The sequence below is a fragment of the Geotrypetes seraphini genome, chromosome 4 (genome assembly GCF_902459505.1).
Source record: "Geotrypetes seraphini chromosome 4, aGeoSer1.1, whole genome shotgun sequence".
NCBI lineage: Eukaryota > Metazoa > Chordata > Amphibia > Gymnophiona > Dermophiidae > Geotrypetes > Geotrypetes seraphini.
In genome coordinates, this window is record NC_047087.1 from 202,646,649 (window position 1) to 202,663,020 (window position 16,372).

Here is a 16,372-nt window from a genome sequence, read left to right on the forward strand (position 1 = left end):
CTCAGGGCTGCAGCTGGAGGGCCTCCGCGCATACGCGAATGTCATGCATACGCGTGACATCATTGCAATCGACATACTTCTGGATGCCCTCCAGCCGCAGCACCGAGTTTAATGTGCCGTGGTGTCAAAAAGGTTTGTGGGACACGGGCTTAAAGAGTGTAGCTGTCATCCCTTCGAGCTCAGAGCTTCCCAAACTATAGGTCACGACACCAATCGAGGTTGTGCAAGCCACTTTTGGGTCATGACCTCGACAGGATGTCATTGCCCTGTGCCTGCTGGAGATCATACACTTTTGGTGGCTGGGTGAATTGGGGTCTTGGCTGCTGAGATTGGTGAGCACTACGTTAGTCTATCCTTTGACCTTTGCTGACACAGGAAAGACACAGTCAAACAGGGGAAAGAATGATGGGTGGGGGAATGAGTAAAGAACTGCATAAGACATTAGAAATATAAAGAGTTAAGCTGAACACACCTAAAATATAAACGTTCTGAATCATTATTTGTAGGCTAGTGGAATTTATTCTGCTCAACCAGCTCCTGAAATGAAGGGGTGTGTGTGTGGGGGGAGGGGGTTGGAGGGGGCAGAAGAGTACCGGAGCACAACAAACAGAAACTTACTTTAAGAAAAGTTGCAATGATGCCTCCATCTGGCTTTCAGCAACAACAATACTCTCACCCTGCCCTTGACAGCCAGAGATGAGCATCAGTGCCTTGCCTTCCACTACAGGGCTGAAGTCTTGTGGTAACAGCCCAGTGAGACTTCAGCTCATTAGTAGATGGTCAGGTGCAGAGACGTTTCCCTGGCTGTTTGGGCAACTTTTTGAAAAGTTAAGTTAGGTTTCCTGCCTCTCTGTCTTATTTAAGTTTTGAGGGGCTAAGGGCTGGTTGCTAGAGGCCAGGCGACGGGTTGGGAGGGAGGGAAGGGGAGTAGGCTGTTCATTTATTGTCTAGTTAGGTAGTGTCACTTGCTAAGCAGAGGTAGACTCTCTAGAAAAGAGATCCCTGCAACTAGATATGGAAATCCATGTGGGGAGATGAATACCCCAGTGCCTACACTAAGAATGCCAGTCAGTACTAGAAGAGGTATCTATACCCAAAGAGGGATGGTGATACCCTCCCATGCCTGTTGATACTTGGACATGAATACTGCTTCTGAGACCTATAGTACAGCGGCATGGCCAGTGGCAGCTGGACGGAGCCCAAATCCCAAAGGCTTGAAGGTGCATCACAGAGGAACCAAGATGCTTTATACTTTGTGAAGAACAGACTCAGCTAATGGTATTGCTTGTTGTGAATTACTCATGCCTAATAAAGTTGTTGGACCCTTCTAGTATGAACCCTCCTTAGTTACATACACCATCATAAGATCCACACATTCCCAGGGGCAGGAGGGAGAGAGGAACACAAATATGTTTTGAAATCTGAACCATTTGTTCCACTGCTTACTTATTTTAAGCCTCTAATCTTTCTATATCTTTATCTACCTGTCGCCTAGAATCTGTGGATTTACATTTAGAAGCTTTTACCAAACTACTGCTTCCTACTTATGAGCTGCAAAAGAATCAGAGGACCCACCAGAAAAACAGCATCACTCTTCACACCTGAAGCTTCAGCTCATAGGTTGCACACTGCAACCTGCCTCTCCCAAGTCCCAAGGCTTGTTTTCCCAGCACCATGCTAACTTATGAGCCACATGTAAATCTCCTTGGCTCATTTCAGCATAGTGCTGGAGACAAAATGCATTTGTTAGACGGATGGCAGATAAAGACCAAAAGGGCTGTGGCTGCCCAGCAACAATTTTGTCCATTTTTAGTAGACATTCAAATGAATTACTATAAGGAATCCCAAACCCCTATCATTCTACCCAGTGTCCCTCCCCTAACCTATCAAAGTGGTGCCAGTGCCTGCCGTTTCACATAGGTTACATCCATTGCTATCTTGCTGTTTTGGGCTGTAGCCAGGTTTATCCCAGCACCTCATTTCCTTCCTCTTGCCACCAGGGGATCCTCTGTTCATCACATTCTGCTCAGAAGACTTATCATTTTTGTCTCTGCCATCTCCTCCATGGCAGCAACCCAGGCATCCACCACCCTTTCTGTGAAAAAAAGTTCTTCCGATGTTAGCCACTCAGAACTTCATATTGTAACTCCCTAATCCTAGATTTTCCCTTTCTATTGAAAAAGGGTTTGTTGCTTGAGCAGTGACACTTCTCTACTAGGATACACATATTTAGATCCTAGTCTCATCTCATGACTCCTGAGGCAGACTACACACTATTTTGTTACTCTTTCTACAGAATGCACTAACCTCTCTATCGTTTCTGAGATACAGAACTGAACACAGCATGCTAGGTGAGACTTTAGCAATGACACGAACAGAGGTATGATCACTATCTTTCTTCTGCTGGTTATGCCTCGCCTTATGCATCCCAGCATCCTTCTGGATCTAGCCTTGGCCTTATCACACTGTTTTCCTATTGCAAGAGCATCAGAGATTATCACCCTAGGGCAGTATATCGCAAACTGTGTGCTGCAACACATTGGCGAGGAGGAGAGTTGTCCACGCTGGCTGCCCGCCTATAGGACGTGCCTCTCACGGCGAGAGGCACATCCTGAAGGAAGTCAGCCGGCACAGCTGGCGTCTCTTCTCTTCTCCCCGCACCTCCCAGATCTCTGTAATGGTGAGGTCACGGCCAGACTGACCGCCGCGCATGCACAGACGTGATGACATCACGCATGTGTGTGACGTCATCGTGTCAACTGCCGGGTGTCTTCTGGCCGGGGCACTGGTTTTAGTGTGCTGTCGGCCGGAAAAGTTTGTGAGACACTGCCCAAGGGTCTCTCTCCTCATTGATGCACATAAGTGCTTTTAAAGAATATAGAAAACCTGAGTATGGTTCTTTAGTCCTGGGCCACAGGCTAAGATCAATTCTTTGAATCCTCTGTCATCCTGTAAACATATAACTTTCCCTGTTCCTCCTTATAACCAAATCCACAATGGGTATAGAAAGAGTCGAGTTCTTAAATAAACTTTAGTCTTCTTACAAAAGATCATCAGGGTCTCAAGAGACGGCTAAAAAAAATGCTAAGTCTGGATTATGTTAAAGGAAAAAAACAAAACCCTACGTATTTCTATATGGGTGGATTCTGATGGTTGAGGTTCAAAATCATAAAATCTACTTAGAAAAATCTCTATTAAAATAACATCTTAATCATAATAGAAACTTTTAATTTCACTTAAGTTGGGATTTTGAGTGCTACACACTACAACCTTGCTCAGTTAGCAAACATCCACATGATAGGATGTGTGTCTTGTGTATTACATTTTAAGGCAAAGCAGAGAAAGTGAAGGCAGGTACCACGAACAGCCCTTCCGGTGCTTATACTATCACAAGATTCAAGGCTAACTAGCTCGGGATGCATACCTACCTTTCACATCTTCATCCTCAGTGGTGGTGTTGCAGCTCTCAGTTGACCCCTGAAAAGTCAAAGAGGACATCAGTCAATGAATTTTGCGAGAAAGATTTGAGGATAGATGCAGCCCCTCCTGTGATTTTGTTGCCAGTTACATGCCTAGGAGTTATTATTATTAGGTTGTTTTTTGTGTGTTTTTAAAAAAAATATACCGCCTATCAAGGTTATCTACAGCCCAGAGGGAAGAGAGATGAAGATGGAGGGAAGGACCTGGGATTGGTAGCATCCAGTACTGACAGGGAAGAGGTTAATGTGGAAGGAGATGCCTGGGAACGTAACACTGAAAGGGACAGACACAGAGAGAAATCTTTAGTGGTTTTCAGCACAGAGAGGAAATGCAAAGACATGAAGAGAGGTGACAGAATTGGGAGTGGGGTCACTAGCACTCTGAAGTAAAGTCTGGAAATTTGACAGAGAAATATATTGCTTTACATGATTAAGTGTGGTGTGCACTTACCTTAATGCCATCAGTCGCATTGTGGACAACAGTTGTTTGTGGTTCCTAAAAAAAGGAGGGGAGGGAAGGAGGAAGAAGAAAGGAGGAGAGAGATGTAAAACTTTCATCTTAAATTACTTCTTATCAGCAGTGCTGAAGAATACACTGCACAAAATGCACATTACATATATATGCTCGCAGATATATATATATATAAAGGGGTATACACGTCCACTGACAAAATAACACAAACACACATACACAGACGCTCATAAATACACACAGACACACACACCCGTGCACTCACAGAACAATACTAACACAGACAGGGGCACATTCAACACATTTAAACTAGGGACTACAAAGTCATACTCAACAACTCGCACAGGCAAGTGGACCAACACACCACACACAGATCAGCAACAGGTTATTTTCACACTCCAAGTATGTATACATAAGAGTTTACAGACATACACAGAAGCTCATATACAGGAACAAAAGCAACTGTACACATTAGTGCGTGCATAATCACAAGTGTGAGTTCACACTACTCAAAGAGCTTATTTGTAAATATATGCACATACAAGTATACTCTGAAATGTGAACACACACAAGCTAATTTGCAAGTATATGAGCTTATTTATAAGTGCCAGAGCTATCAAGTTACCCAGATCCAGGCGTGAGATGGGCCAGTCCTTTAATTCTGTCAACCCTATCCTGTGGCATTATGGGACCAGCAACACTGATTTCAATGGGTAAAATCAGAGACTGCAAATACCATGCTGCCTTGGCGTGTAGGTTCAATAAAGTTCAACAGTACATCTGGACAAAAGGTTTCCACTTCTGTAACTGGGTAACTCTGCAACTCCAAACAGTCTACTAACACACATTCTTTTAACCCTGTTGGCTGTGACAACAAACTCTTCCACAGTAACACCACACAAACACACACACCAGGGTAACACAATCACAGCTGACTCATTCATACATACAGACAGACAGACAGACACGCTTTAATGGAACTATTTCTTAGGGTGAGGAAATTTGCACCAAAAAAGAAATGTGCAAAAAGCTAAAGGTCCAACTCTGAGAAACTCCCTCAAACTAGGTTTGGGACTAAGACAGACTGAACTGTTGCAGCCACACTGCTTTCACATTCATTTCTGTATGGTGTGGATGAGTTGCAAGTAACCTGTCCCTGGCTTCTAGCAAGATAAATGTGTCCATGACTTGTGTTTGAGGGGAGGAGGAATGGCCTTTGTCTCCATCTTTAGTAGCTTTATAATAGGTTAGTCTCTAGGCCAGGACATTTGTAATTTCCTAGGTGATGTGATTTGAGATTATTGATGAGGGGTATAGAACCAGACCCCTATGGGCACTGACAATATCATATTTCCAATATGTTTCCACTTCCCCCATCTTCAGACAATTATGAATTGCCCTGAATAAATGGAAGTGTCTTGTGGAAGAAATCGGCAATGAGGAACTGGGTGCCCCAGACTGATGACTGCACAGGTTCCTTCACCAAAAAGCATAAACAGGACCTTCTCAGACTCTCTTACCCTTGCAAGTTCTAGCCCCTTACCATGCAACACTCCTAACTCTATATCATAGGGCAGTTCTTGACAGACACTTAGGAGCCAGTATCTCAAAGATTTGTCCAGGTAACCATGACTTACCTGGACAAATGTTTCCTCTTCAAACTAGCCCAGATTGGTTAAATATAGGAGTGAAGAAACGTTTTTCGGGAGTGTGGATAAGGTCATCCAGTTAAGACAGGCCATATAAAGTTAATCTGGTAAGCTTTCTTTAGGCACATATATTACGAGGCCCAATTTAACCAGATAAGCGGTCTGAATATCCAGGTAAAATTAACTGAATAACTTATCCATTTATCTTGAAGCAAACATTGGGCCATAGCACATGGGTCCTTTGTAGTAAAAATTCATCAAATGCTACCTGTACTCTTGCAATTGGCTACTGCCAACTCTCATTCTCTTAATTCCAAACCTTACATTACAGTAAGAAATCTCATTTTACCTTCATCCCCCTTAAACACACTTCCTCCCTCCCGCCTAGGAATTTTATTCTACTGTTCTATTGCTTCTACATAATAAAATATTATCTACATATTAGATGATGGATAGAGAGAACAATTAGTTAACTCCCTTATTCCCAAAGTGCAGAATATATCTTAGTCATGGCACCAAGAAATAACAGCTGTATGTGCCACTGAATGTGAAGTAGACAACACTTCTCCACATAGAGCAGTGGTCTCAAACTCGCGGCCCAGGGGCCACATGCGGCCTGCCAGGTCCTATTTTGAGGCCCTCGGTATGTTTTATCATAATCACAAAAGTAAAATAAAACCGTTTCTTGATCATACGTCTCTTTAGCTATAAATGACAATATTATTATTAAGACTTAGCCAAAAGGAAAGATTTATAAACTATAAAGAGTTTTACCTCATGCAAAATTGTCATTTCTTTAATAAGACATTAACTATTTTTTTCTGAGGCCCTCCAAGTACCGACAAATCCAAAATGTGGCCCTGTAAAGGCTTTGAGTTTGAGACCACTGATATAGAGGCAGGGCTGGCCCTACCACTGAGTGATAGTGTTTTTTGCCCATGGGTCCACTCTTTTGCCCTGCTATTCAGCTCCTGTCTTTTGCAAATAAGGCCCCACAATGATTCTCTGCACTTGGCCCTGCATCCCCCATGGGTCATCCCTGTCTGGACCCTGTTCCTCCCTATGTGTCCTTCTTGCCTGTTGATGTGTTACGCCTATGGCCAGGCCAGGGCATGGCATATGTGGCCATTTGTATATGAATCTATGAATCTTTATGTCTGCTTCAATTCTTGTTTTAACTCTCTGTATCTGTTCCTACTTTCAACTTGTTTTCATGAGAACATCTCCTGTGCTGTTTTTACCTTATTACTGAGGAAGGCTTCTCATGGTACTGTGATAAGGGATAACATTCCAGCCGTGAGGTAAGTGGGACACCTATTGTTTACTGCAGGAACAGCAGTGTGTCTGTGTGAGAACAACTTAATTCAGCATTTTTTAATGCTATATAAGACTGAGAGTCGCATCCTAAACTTTGAATCCAGGTGCAGCAAAGGGAAGCCCCGTGAACTATACTGACCCATCAATCGAAAGGGTTCCCAATTGTGAGGGACAGACATGGCAGGCATGGTGATGTTTTTCAATGTATATATATAATCTGTTTCTGTTTAATCTGGTATTTATCTGATGGTTTATACAATAAATTATCATATTCCTCTGATGCTTTCTTTGGATGTTACTGTGCACACCCTTGTTGAATAGATACATGGCATTACATGATGTTACTCCCACCCCAACTGTGGCATTTTTGTAGTGCAAGAGGAAAGACGGATGACGTGTGCCCTACTGATGGCCTAATCAGGAGGGCATTGATGATCACCCACAGAGTTCTGAACAGGAATCTGCAGTCCCTGTCTGGGCTATCATGAACTGGCAAAAACAGTCACATTCTTCCACCCCTCTATAGCAATGGTACCAACTGGCTCCACGCTCACAGTGGATAGACTGTTTCACTCAAATTGGTGCTGTAAAACCAGGAATTTAAAAGCTAACCAAGAGAAAACAGGGGTGTGGGAACCAGACAACTGCAAATGAGGCCAATAATGTCATGGCTCCAGAAGAGACCAATTATGATTTATCTGAAAGTCTAAAAAGGAGGAAACTGATGGGCCAACCCCCCCTTCCCCCCCCAATAAACTTAATCACCTGCTACCACCTCTTTATTATATATATCTTACATTTCTTTCAAACTTTTGACTGCTGTTTTAACAATGCCTTTCAAGTGAAAATGTAAAAATATAGGATCACTTGTATGCCACATTAGAACGGCTGATAGCTACTCAAAACCATGACTTAGCAGGGATAATGTAAAGTGAACCATGAAAAAATGCAGCCACCACTAATCACCTGCTTAACTAGGACCAAGAGCATGCCGAGCCAGAATCACATACCCTGAGGAAATTTCACACCCCCATCTCCCTTGTACCCCTTATAGTCCTACCACTTACACAGCCCTTGGGATAGCCCTGAATAGGACAAATCATTCTTGGCTGCTTTAACATGGTACTACATCAAAGGTACTTGGTACTAATTCTCAAGGTCCCCAAATAGATCTGGTTTAGGGAGGCTCAAATATGTAGATTAATCTGGCTATCACACCTAATACAGCCAAATACACTGAATATTCACTATAAATAACCTGAAGACCAGACCTGCATGGGAACTTTAATCAGAGTTAATAAAGCCAAAGACCAGCAATTTTCAGCTTCCCAGTTTATTCAACATGAGTGTGTCCCTTTAACACCTGAAACTTGTGGTCTGGTGTTTGTCAAGGGAGTATGATGATAGGCCCCTACCTTCCCCAGGGCAAAAACAGAGATGATCAGAACCACTGACAACCACTGAGTCACCATAAACAAAGAATTCAAGCAAACACAAGACAGGCACAGCACAGGTGGCATTCCACATTCCCCACAGAACAATCCAAGCAAGGAAAACCCAGGAAGTATAGGGGGAAGATACCACTGATGTCTGTAATGGGGTGTTTTCTTTTGCAGAGCTTACTATGCTGTTTTTGTTGTTGCTCTGTGACTGAGATAGAAAAATAGATGGTTTAGTCCAGCTAGTCAAGAGTCTGTGAAATTTCATAGTAGTTTTCACCTTTTACTGCCTCCTTCACCAAATCCTCTTTTGTACTCATCCTGGGTGAGAGGGTATACACCTTGCTTTAGTCCAATCTCATCCAAAGCTAGGTTGCACCACAGAGTTCAAAGGCTACTAACAGGATTCCAACTGCATACCTGAACTTGGGTTTTTCAGTATGGTAATGCTGATGAAATGACTGACGATGATACACATCAATGGAGATGAAAATAAAGATATACAGGAACAGAGAGTTGTAAGAGTCAAAGTTCTTGAAGGAAGGGGTAGATGGAAGGACTGGGTTGCTGCTTTCAGCCTATAACAAAAAATGCACTGGTCTGGCATGGATCCTAATTCTATTTTGGCCAATCTTACACAGATGGGATGTATTAACAATGTCAAGGTAAACACAGCAGCTCTTAAAAAGGTGACTAGTTCCCTACACTCCCAGCAAACATCACCATGGCCCCATAAGTGACTGCACACTTGTTGAAGTTGCAATTGTTGAATGTTTTCTTATATTCAGCTTTAATACTGAAGAAATTATTTTTTATGTTAAAAAAAACCCTCTTGGAATAAAGGAAAAATAATAAGCAACTATGCTAACAGCAATATCTCATACTAGAAGAACTACAGGTTCAAACTATTATGTCTCTGGTTTTTACCATCATAATTTTGCATAGTGCAATACTTACAGCTGTTAGATCAAGCTGTAATCAAGTTTTATTCAAATTTTGATTCAATAGCAATATCTTAATTCAAAGCGATGTACAGTTAAAAAAAGTGGGCAATCCAACATAGTTAAATAACCCATAAAAACAAAGACATTTAGTGGGAAGAACTACAATGCATATAGCATATAGAAAAGAAAGACAAAAAACGTCAAAACAAAAGGAGAGGTAAAAGGTTTCATTATTTATTTCCTTGAGCATGGTCTCGAAAGCCTCTTTATATAGCCAACATTTTAGGATTTCTTTAAACCTATTAAGAGTTTTTTTCTTCCTTGAGGTGAACTGGCCTTTGTCCTTAGAGCACACAAACATACAGGTTAAGAGCTTATCAAGCATCCAACTATTTCAATAACCTGAAGACATTTTCAGTTCCAACTAACATCCACAGAGATGCAATACAGGTTGGGTTTGTAATATTCAATGTATGTTAATGGAAGAGGCAACTGAATTAGAGGAAATGACAACAATCTCTGTGTCCTCAGAAATTTGGGTACCCTAATCTTTGGTTATTGAATCTACATTCTTTTATTATGAATAATTTCTCTTTATATTCCATCTGGCCTGGGCTCTCTAGTTCATTGCTTCTCAGCCCTCTCTTGGAGACACACCTAATTAATTGTTTTTTTTCAGGCTCACCACAATGAACATGCATAAGATAACTTTTAAGTATATTGAAAAACTACTGCATGTAAATCTTAATTAATGAATATTCATTGTAGTAATCCTCATGCAACAACTATCTGAGAAGCATGGCTCTGGTCTATGAATGAGCCATGTAGACCTAACCCTCACCTATTCCTGTATGTCCTAATGCCACTGAACCACACAAATGACTTAAGAACATTGCCAATTAAGATGCATTATATAATCAGAGACAGCAATCTTCTATCATTTACAACCCCCAAATTTGGAATGCTATCACCTATGCTATCACAATATACGGACCAATATTCAGTGGAAGATAATCAGATGAGGTTATCTCTTGCTGATCAGGTGATCCCTTGACTTGTGTAACAAAATTTTATTTTATTTTTTGTTCCTGGGTAATAAGTGTTCTTTCTTAATTACCTTTGCAAGAAAAGTATAGAAAATAGATATCATTCCCCTCAAACTTTGCTTTTGTGACCAGGACATTGTTATTTTAAAATTGATCTTTTTGCAGAATATTCCAGATTGATTCCAAGCTGAGTAAACTTGGGGACGCTTTTACTAAGGAGTGGTAAGGTATTGCCACATTGTCCTGAGCTCCCCATAGCCACTACCCCAGAGAGAGAGAGAGAGAGAGAGAGAGCAGCTGTCTTCAGAAGAGAGCAGCAAATCAGAGAGTGAGGGAGATGTTGTAGATACAGTTTACAATATCAGTGGTGCAGCTGATGAGAGAAAGCCATACTATCAAAACTAAAACAAATTCAACGACTTGATCAGAGCTCTTGGTCTCACCCTGTCCAATGCCGAGCTTTTGATGTGTAGGCTCAAGCAGTAGAACTTGCTAGATGAAGGTGTGCAAGTCACAGATCAGAGGAAGTGTCACCAAGCTTTTTCTACCTTCTTCAACCATCAAATTGGGCTCTACTTGTGCCACAATGTGACCAGTCTGTTTGAGGCAATTAGAATCGCCTGTAACCCAACAGAGTGGCGTATTTTCAATGACAGCAACATACTCGTGCTGATCCATAATGGGAACAAATACTTGTCTCTTCCATTGGCTCACTCAGTGCACTTCAAAGAGGATTACAGGACCTTACTAGGCGCCTTGAAGTATGATGAGTATAGCAGGGAGGACATCGGAGACTTCAATATGGTGGCATTCCTAATAGGTCTCCAAGGCAGTTTTACCAAGTTTCCCTGCTATGTCTGCCTTTGGGACAGCAGAGACACAAAGGCGCACTAGCGGACCGAGTTCTCTATGAGGCGAAACAACGTCAAATGGGAACCACTGCACATCAAATTGGCCCTAATGAAACAATTTGTTGGAACTCTAGAAAAAGAGTCAGCAGCCTTCAAGTACCTACAACACATCTTCCCTAATCAGTCTGAGGCAAAGGTCAAAGCTGGCGTCTTCATTGGAACACAAATAAAGAAGATCCTGGAGTGCAAGGAATTTCCCAAGACGCTAACCAGGAAGTGTTTTGGGGCTTCCTGAGTAATCACAAGGCTGAAAACTGGGAAACTGGGCATCAAAATGGCAGATGTTTAATGTGTGCAAATGCAAAGTGATGCATGTGGAAAATAGGAACCCAAACTATAGTTAAGTGATGCAGGGTTCCATGTTAGGAGTCACTGCCCAGGAAAAGGATCTAGGTGTCATTGTTGAAGATACATTGAAACCCTCAACTCAATGTATGGCAGTGATAGCTAAGAAAGCAAATAGATTGTTACGAATTATCATGAAAGGAATGGAAAACAAAGATGAAAATGTTATAATGACCTTGTATCGCTTTACGGTACGGCCATGTTTCTAATATTGTGCGCAATTCTGGTCACATGTGAATCGCTTGTTTATTCTTTCCAAAAATACTAGGAGGCATGTGATGAAGCTATTAGGTAGCAGATTTAAAACAAACTAGAGAAAATGTTTCTTCACACAACGTGTAATTAAACTCTGGAATTCATTGCCAGAGAATGTGGTGAAATCAGTTAGCTTAGCAGGGTTTAAAAAAGGTTTGGATAATTTCCTAAAAGAGAAATCCATAGGCCATTATTGAGATGGTTAGGGGAAATCCATTGCATATTCCTAGTATAAGCAGCATAAAATTTGTTTTACTACTTGGAATCTAGCTAGGTACTTGGGATCTGGGTTGGCCACTGTTGGAAACAGGATGCTGGGCTTGATGGACCTTCAGTCGGTCCCAGTATGGCAATTCTTAACTACATGGAGTTGGTTGAGAATCTGATGAAAAATTACAGTAAAATGGGCTGTAGGTTGTCTTTCAAAGTCCATGTCCTTGATGCTCATCTTCAGACATTCAAGGAGAACACGGGACCATACTTAAAGAAGCAAGGTGAGCTCTTCTATCAGGATACTGGACTTCGAACACTGCTATCAAGGATAATATAATGAGAACATGATGGGAGACTATATCTGGGGGCTGATTCATGAAAATGACTCACAATATAATTGCAAATCTCAAAAAAACTACACACTCTTCTGTATAACTTCAATATAAATACAGTACTCCCCCGATATTTGTGGGGGTTCTGTTCCAGGAACCCCCACGAATATGGTTTTTAGTAGGGGAGATAGGAGAAGGCAGCTGGAGAGGCAGAAGAAGGCAGCCGGAATGCTGGCAAGTGAAGGAAATCACTCGCGGTATGCTCCGACCGCCTCTTCCTGTACTAAAGTTGGACCTCACCAATCAGGAGCTGCGTGTCAAAGCAGCTCCTGATTGGCGAGGTCCGACTTTAGAACAGGAAGAGGCGGTCGGAGCATAAAGCGAGTGATTTCCTTTACTAGCTGGCGCTCTGGCTGCCCTCTCCTGCCTCTCCGGCTGCCCTCTCCTGCCCGGTCATTCGTGGTCAGAAAATACCGCGAATGATCAGGACCGCGAATTCGCAGGGGAGTACTGTACATGTTAATTGTGATTCATATGTTGCTTTTTATGACTTTATAAGAATGAAAACATGAAAATTCGGTGTTTGCTTTTGTGATCAGGATAGTCACAATTTGCAATTTACTTATTTAAAACATGAAAAGTTTCATGGAAATAACAGACATTTTCCATACTTTTTAGGCATGAACACTTACTACCAAGGAACAAAAACCGCGTTACATAGTGCTCAGCGAGATCTAACTGCATAATGTCAATGAAAATCTGAGGAGACTAGCAGGCCACCATCTACCTAGTGCCAGGGTAGTCCATGGATGGAGTCAGAGTTTATCCAGTTAGTGGTCATATTCAGACCGCTAACTGGAAACCAAAACAGATAAAGTTAGGATAGCTTTCCTAACTTATCTGTTTTATTATCCAGGCTTAGGTCTGAATATTGCAGATTATTTCCAGCAGCCATGCAAGCCTCAGAAATTTAATGCTGGTGCCCAGATCATGCCTGACACTGAATATGCAGGTTTAGTTTTGCCTATGGCAATTAGCACACTGACAATCGCAGATTGCCGCAATTTCAATATTGATCCCTAAGAGAACAGTTCTCAAAGGTATTTACCTGGGTAATTAAGCATTATCCCCGTTAAAAAGCCTTGGAGGAAAATTATCTCCCCTTCTATCAGATTAAAGTAAGCAAAGGTTTTCACAATACTTTATACTGTGTTAGAAAGAGGCATTCATAGAGTATTGCAGGTTTGGTGAAGGACATGTGATACTCAAGTATACAGGCAGTCCCCGGGTTAAGAACGAGTTACATTTTTAAAGCTGTTCTTAAGTTGGATTTGTATGTAACTCAGAACTTGTAGATTTTAAGATTCTACCTGTTACCTCTGCTCCCAGATGACAAAATGGCTAACTGTCCCTGCCAGTGTTCCCTCTAAGGTACAGCATGCACAACCACACACTGTTCTTAATGTGGCCATGCATCATTCTTGGATCTGCTACAGGAGAAGTGTAGGAGTCTTTGCCACTGGAAATACTGCTCAGTGAAATCAAATGAAGCCACAACTGCGTTCTTAAGTACGAGTCGTACTTAAGTTGAGTGTCTGTAATCAGGGCAGGATTAATTCGTCGAGGGCCCCTAGGCACACAAGTACACTGGGCTCCCTGCCCCGCCCCACCCCACCATGCACCCAGGTGGAAACAGGAAGCTGCGTCAGAGGGAAGCTTTGGGCAAGCAGCATCACTTACACAATTACAGTTCCTGTTGCCTTTTTTACCCACGTTGCTTGCTTGTCTTACTTTCTGACTAGGGGGGGGGGCTGCGTTGCCGATTGGGGTAGGGCTCGCATTGCCGATCAGGGGGGCCCACGTTGCCGATCGATGCTGGAGGGGCCCATCGCCATTTGAAAAAAACAATGTTGATGCCCTCCTTCATTGGGCCCCCCTGACCATTTTGGGCCCTAGGCACGTGCCTACTTGGCCTATTGGTTAATCCTGCCCTGTCTGTAATTCGGGGACTGCCTGTATATAGTTTTAGCAAAATATATAAAACAGGTAGTGTCCTTTTGAAAACCAGCTATATGTATATTAAAATGTATGCATGACTTGCAATACCAAGAGATCCTGAAAATTCTCTGCAAAAGATTATGTAGTGAATGCTTCAAGTACTTTAATTTCCACATAGGTGAAGACAGTTTGAAACTCCCTATACACAGTTGTTAAAAAAAAAAGAAAAGAAAAAAAGAGGCCAAGACAAACTGATTTTGGAGGTACAGGCATTGGCAATGCTAACATCAGACTATAAAAGCTTGTGAACCCCTAAGGAAGCTATGAATAGTGAAATGGCAGAGCTCCCGTTGGGTTAAGCTAAGTGCTTTTTTCTTAAGTCTGATTATTTTGATGTTTTCATCATATTACATTAAATAAGCCTGTTTCAGGTCCTCTGTGAATTAGTGATGATATTCATACCCCATTAGGCACCTGACAGTCTGGGTGTTTAAAATTCACAGGTTCCTTGAAGAGTGATAGTTTGGAAGGAACAGAAAGAGGATAGAGTTTGGCAGTAGAGGGGAGATGCTGGATGCTTTAGGGTGGGAGAGAGAATATGAGGTAAGAGAGGGATTGGAAAGGAAGATGCTAGCTATGGGCATGCAGTTGGGGAAAGGAATGGGGGTGATTCTTGACAAGGGTCATGGAGATGGAGGAGGAGGGAGAGTTACTGAGAGGCTGGAGAAGGAAAGGAAAATGGAAAAAAAAGGAGGGCTGGAGTGAAGGAAAGCTCTAGGTAGACAAAACAAAGGGAACAATTGAGAGCTGAATGAGGAAGGATGAATTCTTAATGGATAGGGAAGCAGAAGAAATGGAAGAAATCAAAGCAAAATATCAATTTTAGAGGTCAATATAGAGGAGGAAGTGAAGATAAGAGAAGTGAAAAAAGAAATAGCAAATGGACGGGAGACTCTGTGAACAGAGAAGACAGATAAGGGGGAATCAGAAGCCAGAGACTGGAAGAATGATGATCAGGAAACAAAATAATCAAACAACAAAGGTTAGAAGATAATTTTATTTTCAATTTAGTGACTGGATATGTCAGTTTTTAGAATTTACATCTATCATCTTTATATTTTGCACAGAACAGGGTGAAATGTATCCCTATTTCTCTGTGTAGCACTACAGGCAGATTGGGGCTTCTTGGAGCTGCAGTTTAATTGCTGTCTACATATTTCTGTTTTTTAGTTTGTGGTAATTTATTCTGCACTTGTGATAATTTATTCTGCACTTGATGGGAGCCTATCTCTGTGTTCAGCATGTGACCATAAGAATAGCCTTACTGGGTCAGACCAAAATGTCCATCAAGCCCAGTAGCCTGTTCTCACAGGGGCCAATCCAGGTCCCTAGTACTTGGCCAAAACCCAGAGTAACAACATTCCATGCTACCGATCCAGGGCAAGAGGTGGCTTGCCCCATGTCTTTTTCAATAACAAACTATGGACTTTTCCTCCAGGAAATTGTCCAGATCCTTCTTAAAACCAGCTACGCTATCCATTCTTACCACAACCTCTGGCAATACATTCCAGAGCTTAACTATTTTCCAAGTGAAAAAATATTTCCTCCTATTGGTTTTAAAAGTATTTCCCTGTAACTTCGAGTGTCCCCTAGTCTTTGTAATTTTTGACGGAGTGAAAAATCGATCCAATTGTACCCGTTTTACTCCACTCAAGATTTTGTAGTCTTCAATCATATCTCCCCTCAGCTGTCTCTTTTGCAAGCTGAAGAGCCCTAATCTTTTTAGTCTTTCCCCATACGAGACAGGTATACTATTAGCATGGCGTTCCTATGTAGTACCGTATTTTCACACATATAACGCGTGCGTTATACAATTTTTTTTTCATTGTGAACCGGCATCCCCCCTGCGAACTGGCATCCTCCCCCCGCTCGCGTCACTTCCCCTCCCCCACGATCCTACATCCCCCCCAGC

General features: G+C 42.1%; 1 protein-coding gene across 19 annotated transcripts in view; it reads right to left on the minus strand.

The window, feature by feature from the left end:
* Positions 1-16,372, minus strand: part of CAMK2G (calcium/calmodulin dependent protein kinase II gamma) — a 543,897-nt gene that overhangs the window by 63,516 nt on the left and 464,009 nt on the right. For all 19 annotated transcript variants that reach the window (XM_033940484.1, XM_033940503.1, XM_033940486.1 and 16 more), the window contains 2 exons: positions 3,931-3,975; positions 3,429-3,477 (listed from right to left, as the gene is read on the minus strand). In XM_033940484.1, coding sequence (XP_033796375.1) covers positions 3,429-3,477; positions 3,931-3,975 — 94 coding nt within the window. The remainder of the gene's footprint in view (positions 1-3,428; positions 3,478-3,930; positions 3,976-16,372) is intronic.